Source organism: Chrysemys picta, chromosome 4 (assembly GCF_011386835.1).
Source record: "Chrysemys picta bellii isolate R12L10 chromosome 4, ASM1138683v2, whole genome shotgun sequence".
NCBI classification, from domain to species: Eukaryota; Metazoa; Chordata; order Testudines; family Emydidae; genus Chrysemys; species Chrysemys picta.
In genome coordinates, this window is record NC_088794.1 from 115,064,262 (window position 1) to 115,082,075 (window position 17,814).

The following is a 17,814-nucleotide window of genomic DNA, read 5'->3' on the forward strand; positions in this document are numbered from 1 at the left end:
CACCCCGGGACTGCCCCGCTTGTCCCCCCATTCACAGACAAACACCGTGCGATTGCCCTGCCTGCCCCCCATTCACAAACACCCCGTGACTGCCCTGCCTGCCACTCCCATTCACTGACAGACCCCCAAAGACACCCCAATACTGCCCTGCCTGCCCCCCTTCACTGACAGACACCCTGTGACTGCCACTCCCCATTCACTGACAGACCCCCCAGACACCCCAACACTGCCCTGCCCGCCCCCCTTCACTCACAGACACTCTGTGACTGCCCTACCTGCCACTCCCATTCACTGAGAGACCCCCACAGACACCCCAACACTGCCCTGCCTGCCCCCCTTCACTGACAGACACCCTGTGACTGCCACTCCCCATTCACTGACAGACACCACGCGACTGCCCTGCCTGCCATTCACAGACAGAACCATTGTGACTGTCACTCCCCATTCACTGACGGAACCCCATAGACACCCCGTGAATGCCCTGCCCACCCCTCCCCCCCATTCACTGACAGACCCCCACATCCAATGACACATCAATGACCCCCCCAGGCCCATTAACTGACAGACTCCCCCACACACACCCAGTGACTGCCCTGCCCCCCCACCGCGCATACCCACTGCTCCCATTTGCTGACAGACACACACACACACACAGTGACTGCGCTGTCTACAAACAGCCACAGCTCATGTGCACATCATGCGCACACTACTGCCCGCCCCCATTCATTGACAGACCCCACCCACCACACACATCTCATGTGTGCACACACAGTATGCGCACATCCATTGCCAATCCCCATTCACTGACAGACACACCCAGTAACTGCTCTTCCACTGCTCACACACACATCAGCTGGGCACACACAGCACTTGCAATGTTTGTCGTGCCTATACAATAGTGCTTAATTGATCAGATTTACTTTTATTTCTAGACAGATTCACTTTCTGGTTTTTACAAAAACAACAAGGAGTCTGGTGGCACCTTAAAGACTAACAGATTTATTTGGGCATAAGCTTTCGTGACTTAAAACCTCACTTCTTCGGTTGCATCCGAAGAAGTGAGGTTTTAACTCACGAAAGCTTATGCCCAAATAAATCTGTTAGTCTTTAAGGTGCCACCAGACTCCTTGTTGTTTTTGTAGATACAGACTAACACGGCTACCCCCTGATACTTTCTGGTTTTTGATCTGCATGCTGCACTCCCTGCGTTGCAATTACCTTGGGAGGGATGTTTACATTCAAATTCTTCATTGAAATTTTAGAAAATAATATTAAAATGTTTCAGTTAATATGAGGATTTTAAAAATCTTTTCCTCTTTACAAAAATCTAAACTTTTGGGCATAAACTATCCAATCGAGATGCTTTAAGACCTGGAAAAGCATCTAGAACTACTACTCCCAGAATCCCAACAACTCTCAAAGCATGCCTGGGGCCTCATCTGTATAAGACTGGCAGCAGGAACAGACCTATAGAGAGTACGTGAAGGAGGATGTGTCAGCCAATGCAATGTTAGCATCTGTGTGACTTCTGTTCATTCAGAGGCGGAGAGACAGAACAGAGCGGTGCTGAAAGTGCAAGATGAGTACTGCCTTAGTGAAGGTATTTACTGCTACTGGGGCCCAGAGACCGAGAGCAGAATTGGGGCTTTTTCTTTCACTCTGACTGCACAAAGAGAAGCTCTTATTTCTCCTACAGATAATGCAGCTTCAGCTGGAGGATCTTCAGGTTAATTCAGAGGCATCTGAAGTGCAGACTGTGCATTTTCAAATAGGGATGTAGCTACCCTCAACCCCACACGTTTTATGGAAGATGGGCTGAAATTGTGGCCCCTTGATCAGATGTAAGTAATCCCTGGATTCAGTTTAAACCCTGAGTCCTGCAATATGCCCCACACAGGCAGACCCCTATGGCTGTACAGAGCCACATTGACTTTACTTGGGCTTTGCCCAGATCAGGGGTTTCAAACTGAAATGACCATGAGGGCCACATGAGGACTAGTACATTGGCCTGAGGGCCACATTACTGACACCTCCCCTCCCCCCACCCTGCCGCCCTCGGCCCCGCCCCCACTCCACCCCTTCCATGAGGCCCCACCCCTGCCCCGCCTCTTCCCACCCCTTCCCTGAAATCCTCACCCCAACTCTGCCCCCTCCCTGCCCCCAGGGGGTGCAGGAGGGGTGTGGGGTGTGGTGGGGGCTCAGGGCAGGGAGTTGGGGTGTGGGGTGCAGGAGGGGTGAGGGATACAGCAAGGGTGCGGCAGGGGGCTCAGTGCAGGGGGTTGGGGTGCAAAGAGGGGTGCAGCAGGGAGATCAGGGCAGTGGGTTGGGGTGCAAGAAGAGTGTGGGGTGCGGCAGGGGGTTCAGGGCAGGGGGTTGGGGTGCAGGGTGCGGCAGGGGCTCAGGGTAGGGGTCAGGGTGCAGGAGGGGTGCGGCAGGGGGCTCAGGGCAGGGGTCAGGGTGCAGGAGGGGTGTGGGGTGTGGCAGGGGGTTCAGGGCAGGGGGTGCAGGGTGCGGCAGGGGGCTCAGGGCAGGGGGTTCGGCTGCAGGACGGGTTTGGGGGGCAGGATCTGGCCCGGCGCGTACCGGGGGCAGGGCAGGCTCCCTGCCTGCCCTGCCCCCGCAAGAGGCTGGAATGTGAGGAAGGGGGGGGGGCGGAGGGGCTGTGTGTTTCTGTTGCTTGAAGCACCGCCGCCAGCAGCTCCCATTGGCCGCCAGCAGCTCCCATTGGTTCCCCGTTCCTGGCCAGTGGGAGCTGCTGGGAGCGCTGCCTAAAGCAACAGCCCCTCTGCCCCCCCCCTCTTCCCCACGTTCCAGCCTCTTCCTGGAGCTGAGCAGGGCAGGGCAGGCAGGCAGGCAAAGAGCCTGCCCTGCTCCCTGTGCACGTCTGGCCACCGCTCTGATAAACACTGGGGGAGGGTGGGGGGCTGCGAGGGGCTCGCGGGCTGCAGAAAATCACCCCGCTGGCCACATGTTTGAGACCCCTGGCCCAGGTAGAACAGCTTGTAGGATCGAGACCTAAGTTAGTATCCGGTGCCTCCACGTAAAAGTCTCCAGGAAAGAAATAAACTGCTTAGTATAAGGACAGCTGCAGAACACAGAAAATTTTGTAAGTGATCAGATTGGCTTTCAACATCTAACAAGAGGCATCCCACCAGGTGGCATGTGTGTTTGAGGGAAGGGCAAGGAATTTGGATCAGAGTTTAAACAGCATGTGGAGCAAATGAAATAGAACTATCATAAATTACAATATATAGTATATTTTCCCCTCCCACAACCTATAGTAGTGGAATCCTCTGCACATGTATTGGGTGATTAAGAACTGAGTGATTTATTCTGTTCTTTTGGGTTATGGTCTGATGATAAATTATAATCTAACAAAGCACAGGTGGAGAGTTTCAGATGGGTTTCTAACCCTTGGGCATACCTCACAGGAACACTTTTTCCCTCTCTAATCCTACCTTATCCATTGTTGCCAGGGCTACTGTATTGAGGCAGGTAATGTACACAGGGCTGTTACAATGTTGCGGTCCGAATCAACAAATGGTCAGGATGCAAAGAGCCTGGTCAGGCTGATACAGCCTGAGACATATAGGTACCAGTGAAAGCCTGGGAAGAAGTGACACTTAGAACGAAACACGGTTGCAGGGACATGCTGCCCACAGTGCTCCATGTTGAGCCAAGAAGTTCCCACTGAGCCTCAAGAAGTATTGCTGCATAATGGAACCTGTATGCTGTGTGGGCTGTATGCCTCTATTAAAGATGTAAGCTGCTGCAATATGATCCATTTTAAGCCATGTAGAATGTAGCCTTCAGCTGTCACCCAGCTATCAATGTGGTCCTCAGCTGGGCAAAGTTTGGGGGGGAAGAGTCAGGTTATTAGCCAGTGAAATAAGCTACAAGGTATAAGTGTCACCAGGAACACTCTCTAGTACTTTGTACTGGCTGCTCCTTCCAGCTGATGCTCTCTAAGCACTTTACAGCCATCAGTGCATTAAGCCTCACAACCCCCTAGTTAAGTAAGAGTTCTCATTCCCCCACCCCATTTCACACATAGAGGTTATGTCCTGGGTCATGTACTGCATCACCACAAGCAGAGCCAAGCATAGAACTCCCATCAGCTGCTCTGTTCTTTATCCATACTACTCCCGAACTCCTCTCTAAAGAATGAGATGTGAATAGAAACAAGAGTCAATGGTTCTTCTCAGTGAAGGAGTCATGAGGAGAGAGTAATATGGTTGGGACTTTTCAGCTTGGAAAAGAGACGACTAAGGGGGGATCTGATAGAGGTCTCTAAAATCATGACTGGTGTGGAGAAAGTAAATAAGGAAGTGTTATTTACTCATAACACAAGAACTCGGGGTCACCAAATGAAATTAATAGGCAGCAGATTTAAAATAAGCAAGAGGAAGTATTTCTTCACACAACTCACAGTCAATCTGTGGAACTCTTTGCCAGAGGATGTTGTGAAGGCCAAAACTATAACAAGGTTCAGAAAAGAACTAGATACATTCATGGAGGTTAGGTCCATCAATGGCTATTAGTCAGGATGGACAGGGATGGTGTCCCTAGCCTCTGTTTGCCAGAAGCTGGGGATGGATCGCTTGATGATTACCTGTTTTGTTTATTACCTCTGGGTTACCTAGCATTGGCTACTATCGGAAGACAAGATACTGGGCTAGATGGACCTTTGGTTCGACCCAGTATGGCCATTCTAATGTTCTTAGGGTCATGAATCTTCTTTGGAATCTGATCGCACTTCTGCACACCCAGCATGTGACTGGGAGGACTTACTGCCCCGGATCCTCTCTTCACCTCCCCTCTCCCTGTGCAGACCAATTTCTTGGCCTTTTCACATCTCTGAAAGGCAGTGTTAACTTGAGCTGGCACTGGCTCAAGTGCCAAAGGATCCTAAGTTGTAAAGTAAATGTGATGCTTTCCCCTTATCCTCAGGGGCCTTGAAACTAAAGAGCAAGGTCATCAGCATGACACAATTTACATGCATGACACTCAGTTAGCAAATGATCAGGCAGACTGCAGAAATATAGAGAGAGAGCAAGCAGGAAAATGTCTTTCTTGACTGGGAGGTTAGAGCCAGGGAACAGAGAGGCAAAGGGAAGATATTGCCAAGTCCAAGTGTTCAAAAATTCTGAGCAAGGTCCCAAAGAAAAATGAACAAAATTAATACATTTTGGATGCTTTTTCTTTACCTTCTGGTTTTTGATTCCTTAGAGTTTGCGGTTTCCAGTTTTGATCTGCAACCACAAGGGCTAGAAAGTTACTTTTTTTTAAAATGAAAACTGAGATTTTCACATAATCTTATGACTTCAGGAGCTGAGGCTTTGTGAAAATCACCCAATAGCATGAATGTCACAGGAAAATCCCAAGAGCGGGTAATACTGCAGCATTCCTTCCTTCCCTGACCTCCTACCAGCCATTCCTCTGGTGAGCTTTGGCTGGGATAATTTAGTCAAACATTTACATTCTGTAAACAGTTTAAATTAATCCAATATTTAGCTGTGAAAATGATTTAGTGCTTAGATACAGGACTGGGACTCAGGACTCCTGGGTTTTAGTTCTGGTTCTGCCATTGTCACACAAGTCAATGGACAAGTCACTTCCTCTCTCTAGTACAGTGTTCCCCTCTGTAAAATGGGGATATCATGACACTGCATTTTTTGAGGGGAGGGAAGAAGGAGTGGCATGTGAGAGTTAATTTATTAACGTTTTCTGAAGTGCTTTGGGGTCCTCCAAAGGAAGGAGCTAGAGGTTTATTATTCGTTAATAAGAAATGCAAACAAGCCTTGTGTACAGAGGAGGAACCTTTGTTATATGTTACACAGTGTATTCCCAGTTTTACACAAAGACAGTCCCTGCTCAGAAGAGCTGGCATCTTTGTGATAACAGAAACCCCGTTTTTAGAACCTGCTCTCCTTTTATTATCCCACGAGTTGTATTTCTGCACTTGCAGCTTCCAGCAACCCAAAAGTCTCTATATAAATATTTTATCCATTGTGACAAGAGCCAGATATCACAGTGATGGGTTCAATATATCAACCTAAAGAGAATTATAGGTGTGGCTGGTACAGGATATTCACTCGCAAAAGAACTGAATCCTGCCAGTTCCTGTTGCTGAATCTTCTGAACACAGGAAGCTATTAAGAATTTGGATTCTGGCACTTTTCTCATTGGCTGTAGGGGCCAAGCCTTCCCCCACCCCAGCTGAGTGAAAAGAGAAGGCAGGGCCATGTGGCTTTCACTCTTTGGAGTGAACTGCATACGCAGACCATGGATTCCTCTGGAAAGGTGAGATCCAAAGGATTTAAAGTAGCTGGGGGAGCGCTTCCTTGGTTCAATAGATAGACTAGAGATTCATTTCCCTGCACTCTCAGCACTTGCTTGGATGAGTAGTTTCTGTTCCACATTGGGAACGTGCATGTCGGTGAATGGCTCAAAGGGCTGGCTCATGCCACTGAGGTTTCAAATGGAGCTTCTCATTGTACACAAAAGGGAATTTTATTTTAGATATCAAAAGAATGATAAAGAAGCCCACATCTGAAAGTGACAAAGAAAGACGTTTTGAAGGGCCCAAACTCACCTGACTAGTATCCCTGTTGAAATGCATCAAACTTGATCAAATTTTCAAAGGGGCAGAAGGAAAAATGCTTCCCTCTAGCTGAGAAACTGCTGGCATTACCATCATGTAATCCACTTTCCTCTCTCTCCCCTCAGCCAGTTCTTTATAGTTATTTCCGAAGTTCCTGCTCCTGGAGAGTGAGAATTGGTAAGATCTGGTGTTTAATTCTTCTTTGCTCTGGCACTGTCAACCCACCACCTTTCGTGAACACTAACTCCCTTCACTAACCAAACTAATTAGTGACCTACTGAGTGAGAGAGAGATCAGCAGACATGCAACTGAAAAAACAGTGACTTTGGGTTTCCTCCACTTCTCCAGGGGGAGGAGAGAGCAAACACCAGAATCAATTTGCATTTGGCGGAGGGGAAGGCTAATAGGGGATCAAGAGAATAACCATTTCATGTACCCTGTTGAAACTCCAGTGGCCATGGGCAGACAAAATACTTACTGGGGTTGAAAGAATATTTGTGTGTGTTTGTTACAAACTTTTAACCATCTACCCACCTTTGGTAGTATAAGGTGGGATCTCTGTTGTCCTTTCTTCTCAGCCCTGGCCTCTCAATAGTGGGCTCTGGATGGCTCCCCCCTGCCCTCAGTAGTTCCTTTTTTTCCCCCAGACACTCTCTAGAGCTAGTTAGAGGGACATACTTCCTTCATAATGCTAATGTAATCCAGATGCCCACATCTCCCACATTCCTTAAAGAGGCCCGGTGTTCTGTGCTTGCAGTGATACCACCTCAAAGTGTGTGATCTTATCTGATCCTGCAAGTTAAGCAGGGTGGGGCTTGCTCAGTATTTGGATGGGGACAAGTTAAAACAAGGTTTTGCCAGAAGTGACATGGGTGACACAGGGCAATCTCCCTTGTGAGCTACCACTGACCCTACAGCCCAAGGTGCTGTAATGCAGGGCATAATGGGGGTTGTTCAATAGGGTGTTAGTACTGATCTCAGTGCCCCAGCAAAGTACTAGGGGGCACTGCATGACAGAGGCACTGTCTTCCACAGGAGATCTAAAACAACCACTCTGAAGGGAAAGGGGTTTCTTGTTTTGTTTTTTAACTGTCTTCAATAGAGATTTTAAAACTTTATGAGCCCATTTTCCTTGGAACCTAGCTTTCTGGCTCACTCTGCCTCTCTGAATCTATATGCTGTGTTCCCTCTAGCACTGGCTTTGAAGGGAATTGCCTATGATCAAGAACCAGTGAACCTCCTGAAGGATGGGGGACAGCAGGTAAGAGGGCAATTACAGTCAGCCTCCCCCTAAGCTGGCACACAGGCTAAGCCTAGGCATCACTAGAAATTTGGCAGCCCAAGATTATCAGAGGGCAAAGGAAATGGGATCTATGTTGCCTGCTCACTCCAGACTTTTTTCTGTAGCTAACTGTTGCCTCTGACCTCTTCAGCATCCCTAACTCCCTCCCTTCCTAGCGTTGACTGAAGCATAGGCTGAGATCAAGAAAATCTCCTGAAACTCACATATATCAGGCCATGGACTTGTCTCTCCATGGGAAGGGGCATTAGCACTATTGCTTGGTAGGGAAACTCACCATCCTGCCTTAGCCTCCAGGAGGGAGGGTGAGAGAGACAGATTGCATGAGACAATAGTTTCCTCCCCTCTCTGATGTCTGTGCCTGACATTATCCAGGAGGCTGCAGGCAGGCCCTCTGCCTTCAGTCGGCATGGGGGAACCAAGCTCATCAGGTGATGGTAATAAAGGCAGGGTGCTGCGATTTCCAAGTACAATCCTGGGTTGTGGATGGGTGGCACCAGAAAATGGAGGCATTTGTCACGGAGATGCCTGAACAACACTGTAGAGACTGACTGCCTGGAGCACAGGTAGCCCTGTAGCACCACTGAGGCAGGAATCTGCATATGACAACATGGCCAAGCCGAGAATGATACTGCAATTGCACTGCTGGGGGGATCGGGGATGGATCTTGCCTTGTCACTTGGGTCAATGGATAATGTGGGGATAATGCACCTGGAGTGAACCCTAGGCTCCAACAGGAGTGCCTCCTGGTGCCCAAAGGAGGGTCATAACATACCAGGACCATTAGGACTGAAGCAGAGGAAAGAGCCAAGGAGAAAACATAGTGGAGAAGCCTCAGGGTTTCAGCAGTATCAGAGACAGCAAGACTGCAAATCCATTTGCGAGCAGGGGAATTGGGAGACAAGGTAGCGCTGGCCCATACTCCTACCAAACAATCAGACATGGAGAGATAATATACAGAGCTGTAGGACCCTTGAGGCTTTCCCTTTCAGAGAGAAATACTTGGCTCTTCTTGGCTACAGTATAGTAATCCCAGTGTCTTCTCTCCAGTTTTCTACTGAATTCCAGGTAGTAAATCCAATGCAGCAGGTCCCGGCTCTGAAAATCGATGGCATCATCTTGTCTCAGTCGGTGAGTAGCCCAGCCAGCTCTGCCCATTAATTATTTACTGTGTCCTGCTGCCCAGAGGGAGGACTTTGCCCCCACAGAGTGCCTGGTCTCTGGGTTAGAGAGCACAGAGTATCATTCTGTGATGAGGAAAATGATCCCGGCTGGGAAGTGTATAGCAAGCAGCACCTGCAGGGAGACTGCCATGGGTGAGAGATTACTCTGTATCAGGCACAAAGGCACCTGATATTAGTGATCATAGTTCAACTGCTGTCTCAGAATCCCATCTTTTACTGGGTAATTTGTCTTTCGGTAGCTTCTGCCAGGGAGAGAGATGTGAGATGAGCCAGGAATGCTCCACCCAGTTTCCTCAGGGAAGTTTTTCCATATCACAAAAGCACACTGTTTGGTATGGTGGTAACCTCTGATCAGAAGAGGCCAGACCTCAGACAGGAAATCTGTCTTTAACTCCTGCTCCTTTGCCATGTAATCGGGCTGGCCTCTCCTCCCCAACCCTCCAGTATCTCACCCATGTCTTCTTGCTCAATGCAGCTGGCCATAATTCAGTACCTGGAAGAGACTCGGCCTAATCCCAGGCTGCTGCCTCAAGATCTGAAGAAGAGAGCCCAAGCCCGGATGATTTCGGATCACATTGTTTCTGGCATTCAGCCCCTGCAGGTATTGTCCTGTCACAAACAGGCAGATGAGACTGCCAGATTGCGTTTGTAGCTGTCTGTCTCTCTCAAAGATTGTGACAGCATCATTCTGTTGAAACTGCTGATGGGCAATAGAGTGGCAGATCTCACACAGACAGTGGCATAGGATTAAATCCAGGCTCAGCATGGTTAGCAGCATCTACCTGTTTTGCCGATTGAAAACAGCAAGGCACTTCCTGCAAAGACCACATGCTCTGACCATAAGAAATGTCCATGGTTCCCCAGGGCTTCTATTCAAGAAGAGCTGAATTTGCAAGCAGCGCAGCAGGTTCCAGTTGCAGGGGTTAGAGCCTCTTAGCAGGGGGCAGAGAGAGCTCCAGGCAAAGGAGTGATGTTTTGTGGGAAGGGCAACTCTGAGAAAGAACTGGGATGTGTGGGTCTGTGGTTCAGAGACCCAAAGGGCTGAGTTTGGGACTGGGGATTAGGGATTGACACCATCTAATCCCAGCTGACCCTGTTTTGTGTGTGACCTGTGGCAAGTTACAGCCTGTTGGATCAAGCTAATTTGGGGACTCTTTGGCCTCCTCAGAACCTGACTTTCCTGAAACAAGTGGGAGGGGAGAAGCTGGAATGGGCTCAACGCTATATTACATGTGGTTTCAAAGGTACGTCTGCACTGAATTAATCAGCGCATCTACTAATAGCACAAAGCACTGGATGAGCAGTCTGGTGGGCGATCTGGTCCAAAGTCCTGCTTTCTACTGCACAGGAACAGAACAATGAGCCATCTAGTCTGGTATCATCTGCTGCCATGCTGGAGCAGACCAAGGGCCCATCTGACCCAGAATCTCACATCCAGCAGTGGTTAAATATCTGATGCTCCAGAGGAAGCTCAATGCTGCATCTGGAAGCAGGGAGGAGGGGATTCCTTCCTGACCCCTGTAGCAGTCGGCTCACACCCTGACACGAGGACTGACAACACGTAACCTTTTATCTCAGCTGTCACAGCAGATGCCTTTTACATTCATATAAAGTGTAAAACCCTTTATTTTAAATAGTACTAAGCTTGTTGCCTCAATATCCATGGCAGAGTGTCCCACGGGTTAATTCTAGCAGGCATAAAATACCATTTCTATTTCCTCTCAATACGTTGCCTTTAATTTCACTCTGGGCCTCCTTGTTCCAGTGACCTGGGATAGGGCTATAGGAATGACTGGCCCTCCCTGTTTCACTCAGTTTATATCCCTGTATCCTGAACCTTCCTGTTCTTCTTCTTTCCAGTTCTGCTCTTTAGTCGCTTCATATAGGGAAGCCCTTCTCCCTGCCACTAACAGCGGAGGCAAGGGGCAGAGGGGAAGAATAGGAAGCCTATTTTGTCCTTTTGAAACCATCTTGGGTCCAAAATGGCTGAGTCCCAAAGCACCCTCCTTCCTCAGCTCCACTGAGAGTCTCCTTCCCTGTAAGTGCTGCCCTGGGTTGCTCCCTTCTAGCCCAACTCAGGGTACCTTGGTTCACAACACTCAATCCAAAAGGCTGATGATAATTTAGCACCACTCCCCGCTGAAAGTGGGAGTTGCTGATTCCTGACCCAATGCACTCTCTCTTTCTGCAGCTCTGGAGCGGATCCTGCAGCACACCGCTGGGCGCTATTGCATTGGGGATGAGGTAAGGAGATCAGACTGCACAGCTTGCAGAAGGCATGGATAGCCTAGCATTTATCTGGGACTGGCTTGGGGCATAGAGGCTGTGGAGTCACAGCACAACCACACCCTGTGCTCAAGGTATATGCAGACAGAGCATTCCCTGGGCCTCTTCATAGGAAGCAGGGCTGCATGCATCCGATTCAGCCCATTATCTGCTCTCCTTCCCTAGTTCCTCCTCCTTTGGGGAGTAGCCATTTCATTGCATTTCACACAGGAGGAGGACAGCTCTCCATTTCCCAGCTCTGTGGGGGTGGCAAAAAGCCATGGGCTAGAAGGGACATTTGCTTGGCCCTGTCTGTATGCTACCTCTCTGCAGCACAAACCAACCTCTTCGGTGGCCATCTTGCTAAAGTCTAAGGACTAAATCCCCTTGGAGGTGGCCACTCCTGGTCCAAGCAGGCACAGTGGCTGTGGTGATGCCCATTGACACAGGGCTCAGTCTCCAGCCCTGCCACCGCAGCACCTCATTATCACTAACATTTAAAAAAAAAAGCAAACAGCCTAACTAGTACAGCTCATTTTGCTACCATTTCCAGCCAGAGCAGAAAGTATGAGAGACTTCAGAAGGCTGCCCAATCCCTGAGCTTTATGTCCTAGTCTTGCAGTTGCTTCACCCCACTAACCTGTGGGACGAAGCTTGGTTTGGTAGCTAAGGCACTGGACCGGGACCTGATAATAGTCTTCAGCTACGTTAAGGGCTGTAATAAAGAAGCTGTTCTTAATGTCCACTGAAGGTAGGACAAGAAGTAATGGGCTTAAACTGCAGCGAGGGAGATTTAGGTTAGATATAAGGGGGAAAATTCCAATTATAAGGGTAGTTAAGCTCTGGAATAGGCTTCTCCCCTATATAGCACTTCCCCCCCCACCTCCACCCCCAGGGAGGCTGGGGAATCCCCATCACTGGAGTTTTTAAGAACAGGCTAGATAACCTGTTAGGGACAGTTACGTTTACTTGTTCCTGCCTCAGTACAGAGGGCTGGACTTGATGACCCCTCGGCTCCCTTCTAGTCCTATATTACTATGAAGAAATCTGGATAAATTCCTGGCTCTGCCACAGTATCGTTAAATGACCCTGGGAAAATCACTACTCTCTCTATGCCTCAGTTTTCCATCTCTAAAATGGAAATAGTAGTACTTCCCCCCCACACCGTCTCTGTCCGTCCTACTTCGGTTGTAAGCTCTGTAGTGCGGGGATTGTCTGTTACACTGTGTGTGTGTGTACACATACAGCCAAGCACAATGGGGCCTTGGTCTTGGTTCCTCTTGGAGCTATTGCAATGCAAATAGTAAGTGAGGTTCACTTATCACGGCTCCAACTCTCCATCCCCAACCATAGGCGCCAACTTTCCCCAGCGCCAGTGGGAGATCCCGCCCCTCCGCCCCTGGCCCCATCCCGACTCTACCCCTGCCCCACCCCCATTCCAAACCCTTCCCCAAAGTCCCTGCCCCTACTCCACCCCCTCCCTGCCCCTATTGGACCCCTTCCCCAAATCCTGGCCCCGGCCCCACCTCTTCCCTGGGTGTGCACTGCATGCCCACTTTTTCCCCCGGCTCCCAGCGCTTGCGCGAGGAGCTGTTTTGCGGCACAAGCGCTGGGAGCCAGGGGGAAAAAGTGGGCACGCGGTGCACCCAGGGGAGGAGGTGGAGGCGAGCTGGGATAGGGGGGTGGGGAGCTGCCGGTGGGTGCTAAGCACCCACCAATTTTTCTCTGTGGGTGCTCCAGCCCCGGAGCACCCACGGACTCGGTGCCTATGTCCCCAACTGGTTGTCTCTTCCCTCTTTGGAGGGGCACCTGGATTTGTTTGCTCAGTGGCAGAGTTGCCCTAGGAATCTCATGGTGCAGGGCTGTCCTAATGAATTGGTCCTCATGGTGCGTAACCATGCATCTCTCCTGGGGCCAATGGTAAGCAGCTGCAAGTGACTCCAAGGGTTCCGTTCTGCATTGTCCCCATGCCCAGCAACCAAGCCTGCTTGCAGAGAGGGAGACCTTCTGTGCAGCCCCAGAGCTCCCAATTCAACCCTTTCACGCTGCATGGAAGTTGGTAAAAGAATAACTGCCCTCCCTCCAATGTGGAAGAAACAAACAAGCTTAGTTTCAACATGGCAATACCCATCCTGCTAGAAACTGGATTGAGAGCCCACAAGCCCCCAAAAGGCATCAGAGAGTAACAGTTTATGGTCACTACTGTTCCAGGCAGCACTGGGGCAGCTGCCCTAAAGGTGAAAAGCTTTGTATCCCATCCCCCTGAGCCAGTCAGGCCCCTCCTCTTTCATTTTGTGTAACACCTGGTGCCAGTGGAAAGTAAACACTGAACATAAACATGTACAACCATTTTCATCTGTCAGCAGTTCATCTCTCCTGCACAGGCATGGATTGGGTTGGGTGTAGCTATAGCTTGAAATTGAAACAACCACCCACTGCTGTTCCAGGCCCTGAAAGGAGCTAGACTGGGAGGCAGCCTCCTGCTCTTCATAGGGCCCACTATAGCATCCGAACTGTACAGAACAGAGCGAGTGCTGAGAAGGGCCTTTTGGGGAAAAATGGGCCTGGCACTCTGTAGCTCCAGCCAGTGCACTAAAGGGCAGTAGGGTGGGGTTCTGAATTGCTTTGACCAGTTTTCTTTGCTTCACTGCAGGTTTCCATGGCTGACTTGTGTTTGGTCCCTCAGGTTTACAATGCTGAGAGGTAAATGAGGGCTGGTCAGCTCCATTAGACCCCACTTCTTGCACCAGAGGCCTAGTTGATGGCCAAGCCTGACCTCTCTCCTGCTGATGCTCAAGCGAATTGGGAAGGCACTCCCTCTCCCCACCCCCCACATCTCTATTGGGGTATTCTTCTCACCAGGATTTTTTCATTTCCAAAACCCTGTATCTTTTGAGGGCTCACAAAAGTGAGGAGCTGGGATTTCTTCCCTGTGGCCCCCAGAGCAAGACTGGCAGCTGCCCCCACATGAGCTTAGACAGGCCTGATTCTGTGTCCCCACCTATGCAGAAAGCATGGGAAAATTTAGCCTCTTAGGGCTAGTAGAAGCCCTTATTGAAAGGGCCTCTTGCAGCCAGAACTGCAGCATTGCACACGCTCTGAGAGAGAAGCTATTTGGATACCATAATGACTGGCAACCTTTTTTAAAAAAAAGAAAAAAAAGAGTGGCTGTAAGACCAGTGGGGGTATCCACTCTAGGAAAAAAGGTGTGTTTCTTGCCCCATGCTAACCAACACAACGTAACACCCAGGAGGTAAAATCCTAGTGGAGACAAGGCTGCTTTCACACATTAACAGGCCAAGGTAGATCCTAGGGTAGGGCTACCATATGTCCGGATTTCCCCTGACATGTCTGGCTTTTCGATCTATAAATAGCTGACCCGGGGGGGGGATTTCTAAAAATCTAAAAATGTCCGGGATTTCCCCCCAGTCGGCTATTTATAGATCGAAAAGTGGCGCTGCTCGGCAGCCAAAGCCCCTTCTCGGCTCCCCCCATCCCCTGCAGCCTTAGCACGCCCCCGGCCCCGCAGCTGTCTTCCCCCTCCTCCCGTCCCCTGAACGCTCCGCCCCCCTGCTCCTCCCCCTCCCCTGCTTTCCGCGAATCAGATCTTCGCGGGAAGTCTGAAAAGAAGCAGGGGCAGGCGGGCAGCAGCAGGTAAGCTGGGGCGGGCGGGACGCGAAGAGGAGGGCTCCGGGGAGGCGCAGTGCGGCCCAGTCTGGCCCCGGCCAGCCCCAGAGGCTCCAGCCCAGCCCGGGCCCTGGGGCACCAGCCCCAGTTCCGGCCGAGCAAGCCGGCCTGGCCCCGGCCCCAGCGGCTCCGGTTCCGGCTGAGCGCGCCGGCCCCAACCCCAGCGGCTCTGGCCCGGCCCTGGCCGGCCCCAGCGGCTCCGGCCTGGCCCCCGAGGCACCGGCCCCAGTTCTGGCCAAGCAGCGCCGGCCGAGCACCCCCGGCCCCAGCAGCTCCAGTTCCAGCTGAGCGCGCCAGCCCTGACCCCAGCTGCACCGGCCCGGCTCGGGCCCCAGGGCAGCCGGCCCAGCCCCGGCCGAGCACCTGCAGCCCAGCCCCAAACCCCGCGACTCCGGCCGGAGCGCAGCCCGATTCCTGGGCTCTTGTTAAAGCTGGCCCTGATCAGGGGATAGGGAGTGGGGGGTTGGATGGGTCAGCAGTTCGGGGGGGTATGTCAGGGGGGTAGGGGTGTGGAGAGGGGTTGGGACAGTCAGGGACAGGGAGCAGGGGGAGTTAGATGGGTCGGGGATTCTGGGGGGGCTGTCGGGAGGACAGGGGTGTGGAGAGGGGTCGAGGCAGGCAGGGAGCAGAGGGGGTGGGATGGGTCAGGAGTTCTGGGGGTCCTGTCAGTGGGTGGGGAGCAGTTGGATAGGGCATGGGAGTCCTGGGGGTCTCTCTGGGGGCAGGGGTGTGAATATGGGGTGGGGGTGTGGATAAGGGTCGGGGTAGTCAGGGGACAGGTCGGGTCCTAGGGGGGCAGTTAATGGCAGGGGTCCCAGGAGGGGGCAGTCAGGGGACAAGGAGCAGGGGGGAGTTGGGGGTTCTGAGGGGGGCAGTCAGGGGGTGGGAGGGAGTGGTTGGGGGCAGGGGCGGGGCTAGAGCAGGGCTCCTCCCCCCCGTGTCCTCTTTTTTGACTGTGCAAATATGGTAACCCTATCCTAGGGGTGAGCTTAGCTAACACAGGATCAGAACACACCTTTTTCCCGGTGCAGACTAGGCCCCAATCTGCCAGATGATTCTCCCCTGCTTGACTTTTCTGGAGCTTTGTGCTGATCGTGCTGCCCTGGGTCCGTGGAGCAGGGATTCTGTAGAACTCCCCCTTAGTGCTTGCTGCTGGACTGTCTAGCTGGGAGTATCTGACTTCATCTCTCTTCCCTTTGTAGATTTAAAGTGGACCTGGCTCCATACCCCACGATCACCAGAATCAATAAAGCCCTTCTGGAGCTAGAGGCATTCCAAGTGAGCCACCCATGCCGGCAGCCGGATACCCCCGCAGAGCTGCGAGCCTAAGGTCCTTCCTACAAGCGGGCTCTGTTCCTCTCTAAAGCACAAGGGCAGGGGTGGCAGAGAAATGGATCACACCCTGCCCAGAGAAGGAAAGCCAAATAAGTGCCCAACAGGCAGCCATAGCATTGATGCATCCTTGCCAGCTGCATAGGAGGAAGGAGAAAGAGAGCGAGCGCCCCAGCCCCTGTACTCTGAAAGAAGGAGTGGGTGGCCCATTGCAGACCTGAGTATGGAAGGGAAAGGTCATGCTTACCCCTGATCATGTTTGACTACCTTCAATCTCACCATGTAGCAGATTAAAGGAGAAGCATCAAGAGCTATCCTCAGCCCTGCATTTGTGTGGCTTTGGGCCCAGGAATGGGCTTGCTGAAGATATCTTAGCTTTTTTATTGTGGAGGGTGAAGGCAATACCCTTTACAGGAAATGTTCATAGCAAGATTGAGTTGTACCTATGGGACAAGGCCAGCTTGAGGGGGCCTCACTTTCACCAGCCATGGAAGAATATCAAAGAACCACTCAGCGCACAGAGTAAAAGTAGGCCATTAACACACTAGGCCTGATTGTCCTAGCACCCGCACCACAGTTACAGTAACCCCCAATTCACATGGTTGTAAGTGCAAGGAAGATCAGGCCCACCCTCTCCTCCTGTAAACATAATGAGAGTTAGACCCCAACCCCGGGTGTCTCTGCTCTTGTAGGGAACCACCGACAGCTACTCTACACCATGCCTGCCACGCCGGCAGTGACAGCATGAAGGAGCTTAGTTGTCCCAGGCTGCTGGGTGATCTATATGTCTTCCCTTCACCCCGCAGCAACCTGGGAGAACTAGTCTCCTCACTGCTGGCATAGCAGCCAGCTCCCCCCTTAGCCAAAGATGACAACGTTCTCTTCCCCATCCCCAGATGGCATGCCACTTACACCCAGACATCACACAGCATCAGACACTTTTCAGCCACTTGTAGAAAGCCAGTCACTCACTTTTTAGCAAATCTTCCCAAGGGGAGATTTCTGGGTGGTGAATTCTCATTCATTCCAAGCCAGAAGAACCCCATTCCTGGAAAGGAACTGCCAAGTTGCAGCTGAGATCCAGCCAGCTTTGGTGGGCAACTCACATCCTCACCTTACAGCCCTCTCTTCAGAGCCTGCAGCAACCCCCTCTCCTTACCCAGTTAAGAGTGAATATATGAGGTCACCTTCACTTCTGCCCAACAGAAGCTGGGATTTGGGGCAGGGAAGAGAAGTGAAATACAGCAAAAGAGGAAAGCAAGAGACTAGTTCTGCCCAAAGCCATGGGGACAATTCCTCTAACAGGACACTGCAGATTTAGTTCAGGCTTCCCAGGGTAATTAGGTGTCAAAGCATAGGCACATGCAAGTGTGAGGCTGGAGATTTGTGCCCAGTCCTTAGGCTGCATGTCCCTGGGCCCCAACATAGGCAAGAAGTCACCG

General features: G+C 51.3%; 1 protein-coding gene across 4 annotated transcripts; it reads left to right on the forward strand.

Moving 5' to 3' along the window:
• The first annotated feature begins 1,219 nt into the window (after nt 1–1,219).
• Nucleotides 1,220–16,686, forward strand: GSTZ1 (glutathione S-transferase zeta 1). 4 transcript variants are annotated; one of them, XM_005301647.5, is made up of 10 exons: nt 1,268–1,600; nt 1,697–1,841; nt 6,730–6,781; nt 7,798–7,865; nt 8,955–9,035; nt 9,564–9,689; nt 10,257–10,332; nt 11,280–11,332; nt 14,007–14,056; nt 16,243–16,686. In XM_005301647.5, the coding sequence occupies exons 5-10, from the start codon at nt 8,985–8,987 to the stop codon at nt 16,367–16,369; spliced, it is 483 nt and encodes a 160-aa protein (XP_005301704.1). In that variant the 5' UTR covers nt 1,268–1,600; nt 1,697–1,841; nt 6,730–6,781; nt 7,798–7,865; nt 8,955–8,984; the 3' UTR covers nt 16,370–16,686. The 4 variants fall into 4 exon arrangements, with proteins under 4 accessions (XP_023958192.2, XP_005301702.1, XP_005301704.1 ...); XM_024102421.3 differs by lacking the exon at nt 1,697–1,841 and adding an exon at nt 6,196–6,303; XM_024102424.3 differs by lacking the exons at nt 1,697–1,841; nt 8,955–9,035 and adding an exon at nt 6,196–6,303 and having other exon boundaries at nt 1,220–1,600.
• Nucleotides 16,687–17,814: the final 1,128 nt, after the last annotated feature.

What these genes read in the sequence shown, in the direction of transcription:
- GSTZ1 (XM_024102421.3), top strand. Translation starts at nt 1,580, where the DNA reads ATGAGTACTGCCTTAGTGAAG. An exon ending in CTCCTGGAGAGTGAGAATTG is followed by an intron (nt 6,782 to 7,797) that starts GTAAGATCTGGT and finishes TGTTCCCTCTAG; the next exon opens with CACTGGCTTTGAAGGGAATT. An exon ending in GCTATTGCATTGGGGATGAG is followed by an intron (nt 11,333 to 14,006) that starts GTAAGGAGATCA and finishes GCTTCACTGCAG; the next exon opens with GTTTCCATGGCTGACTTGTG.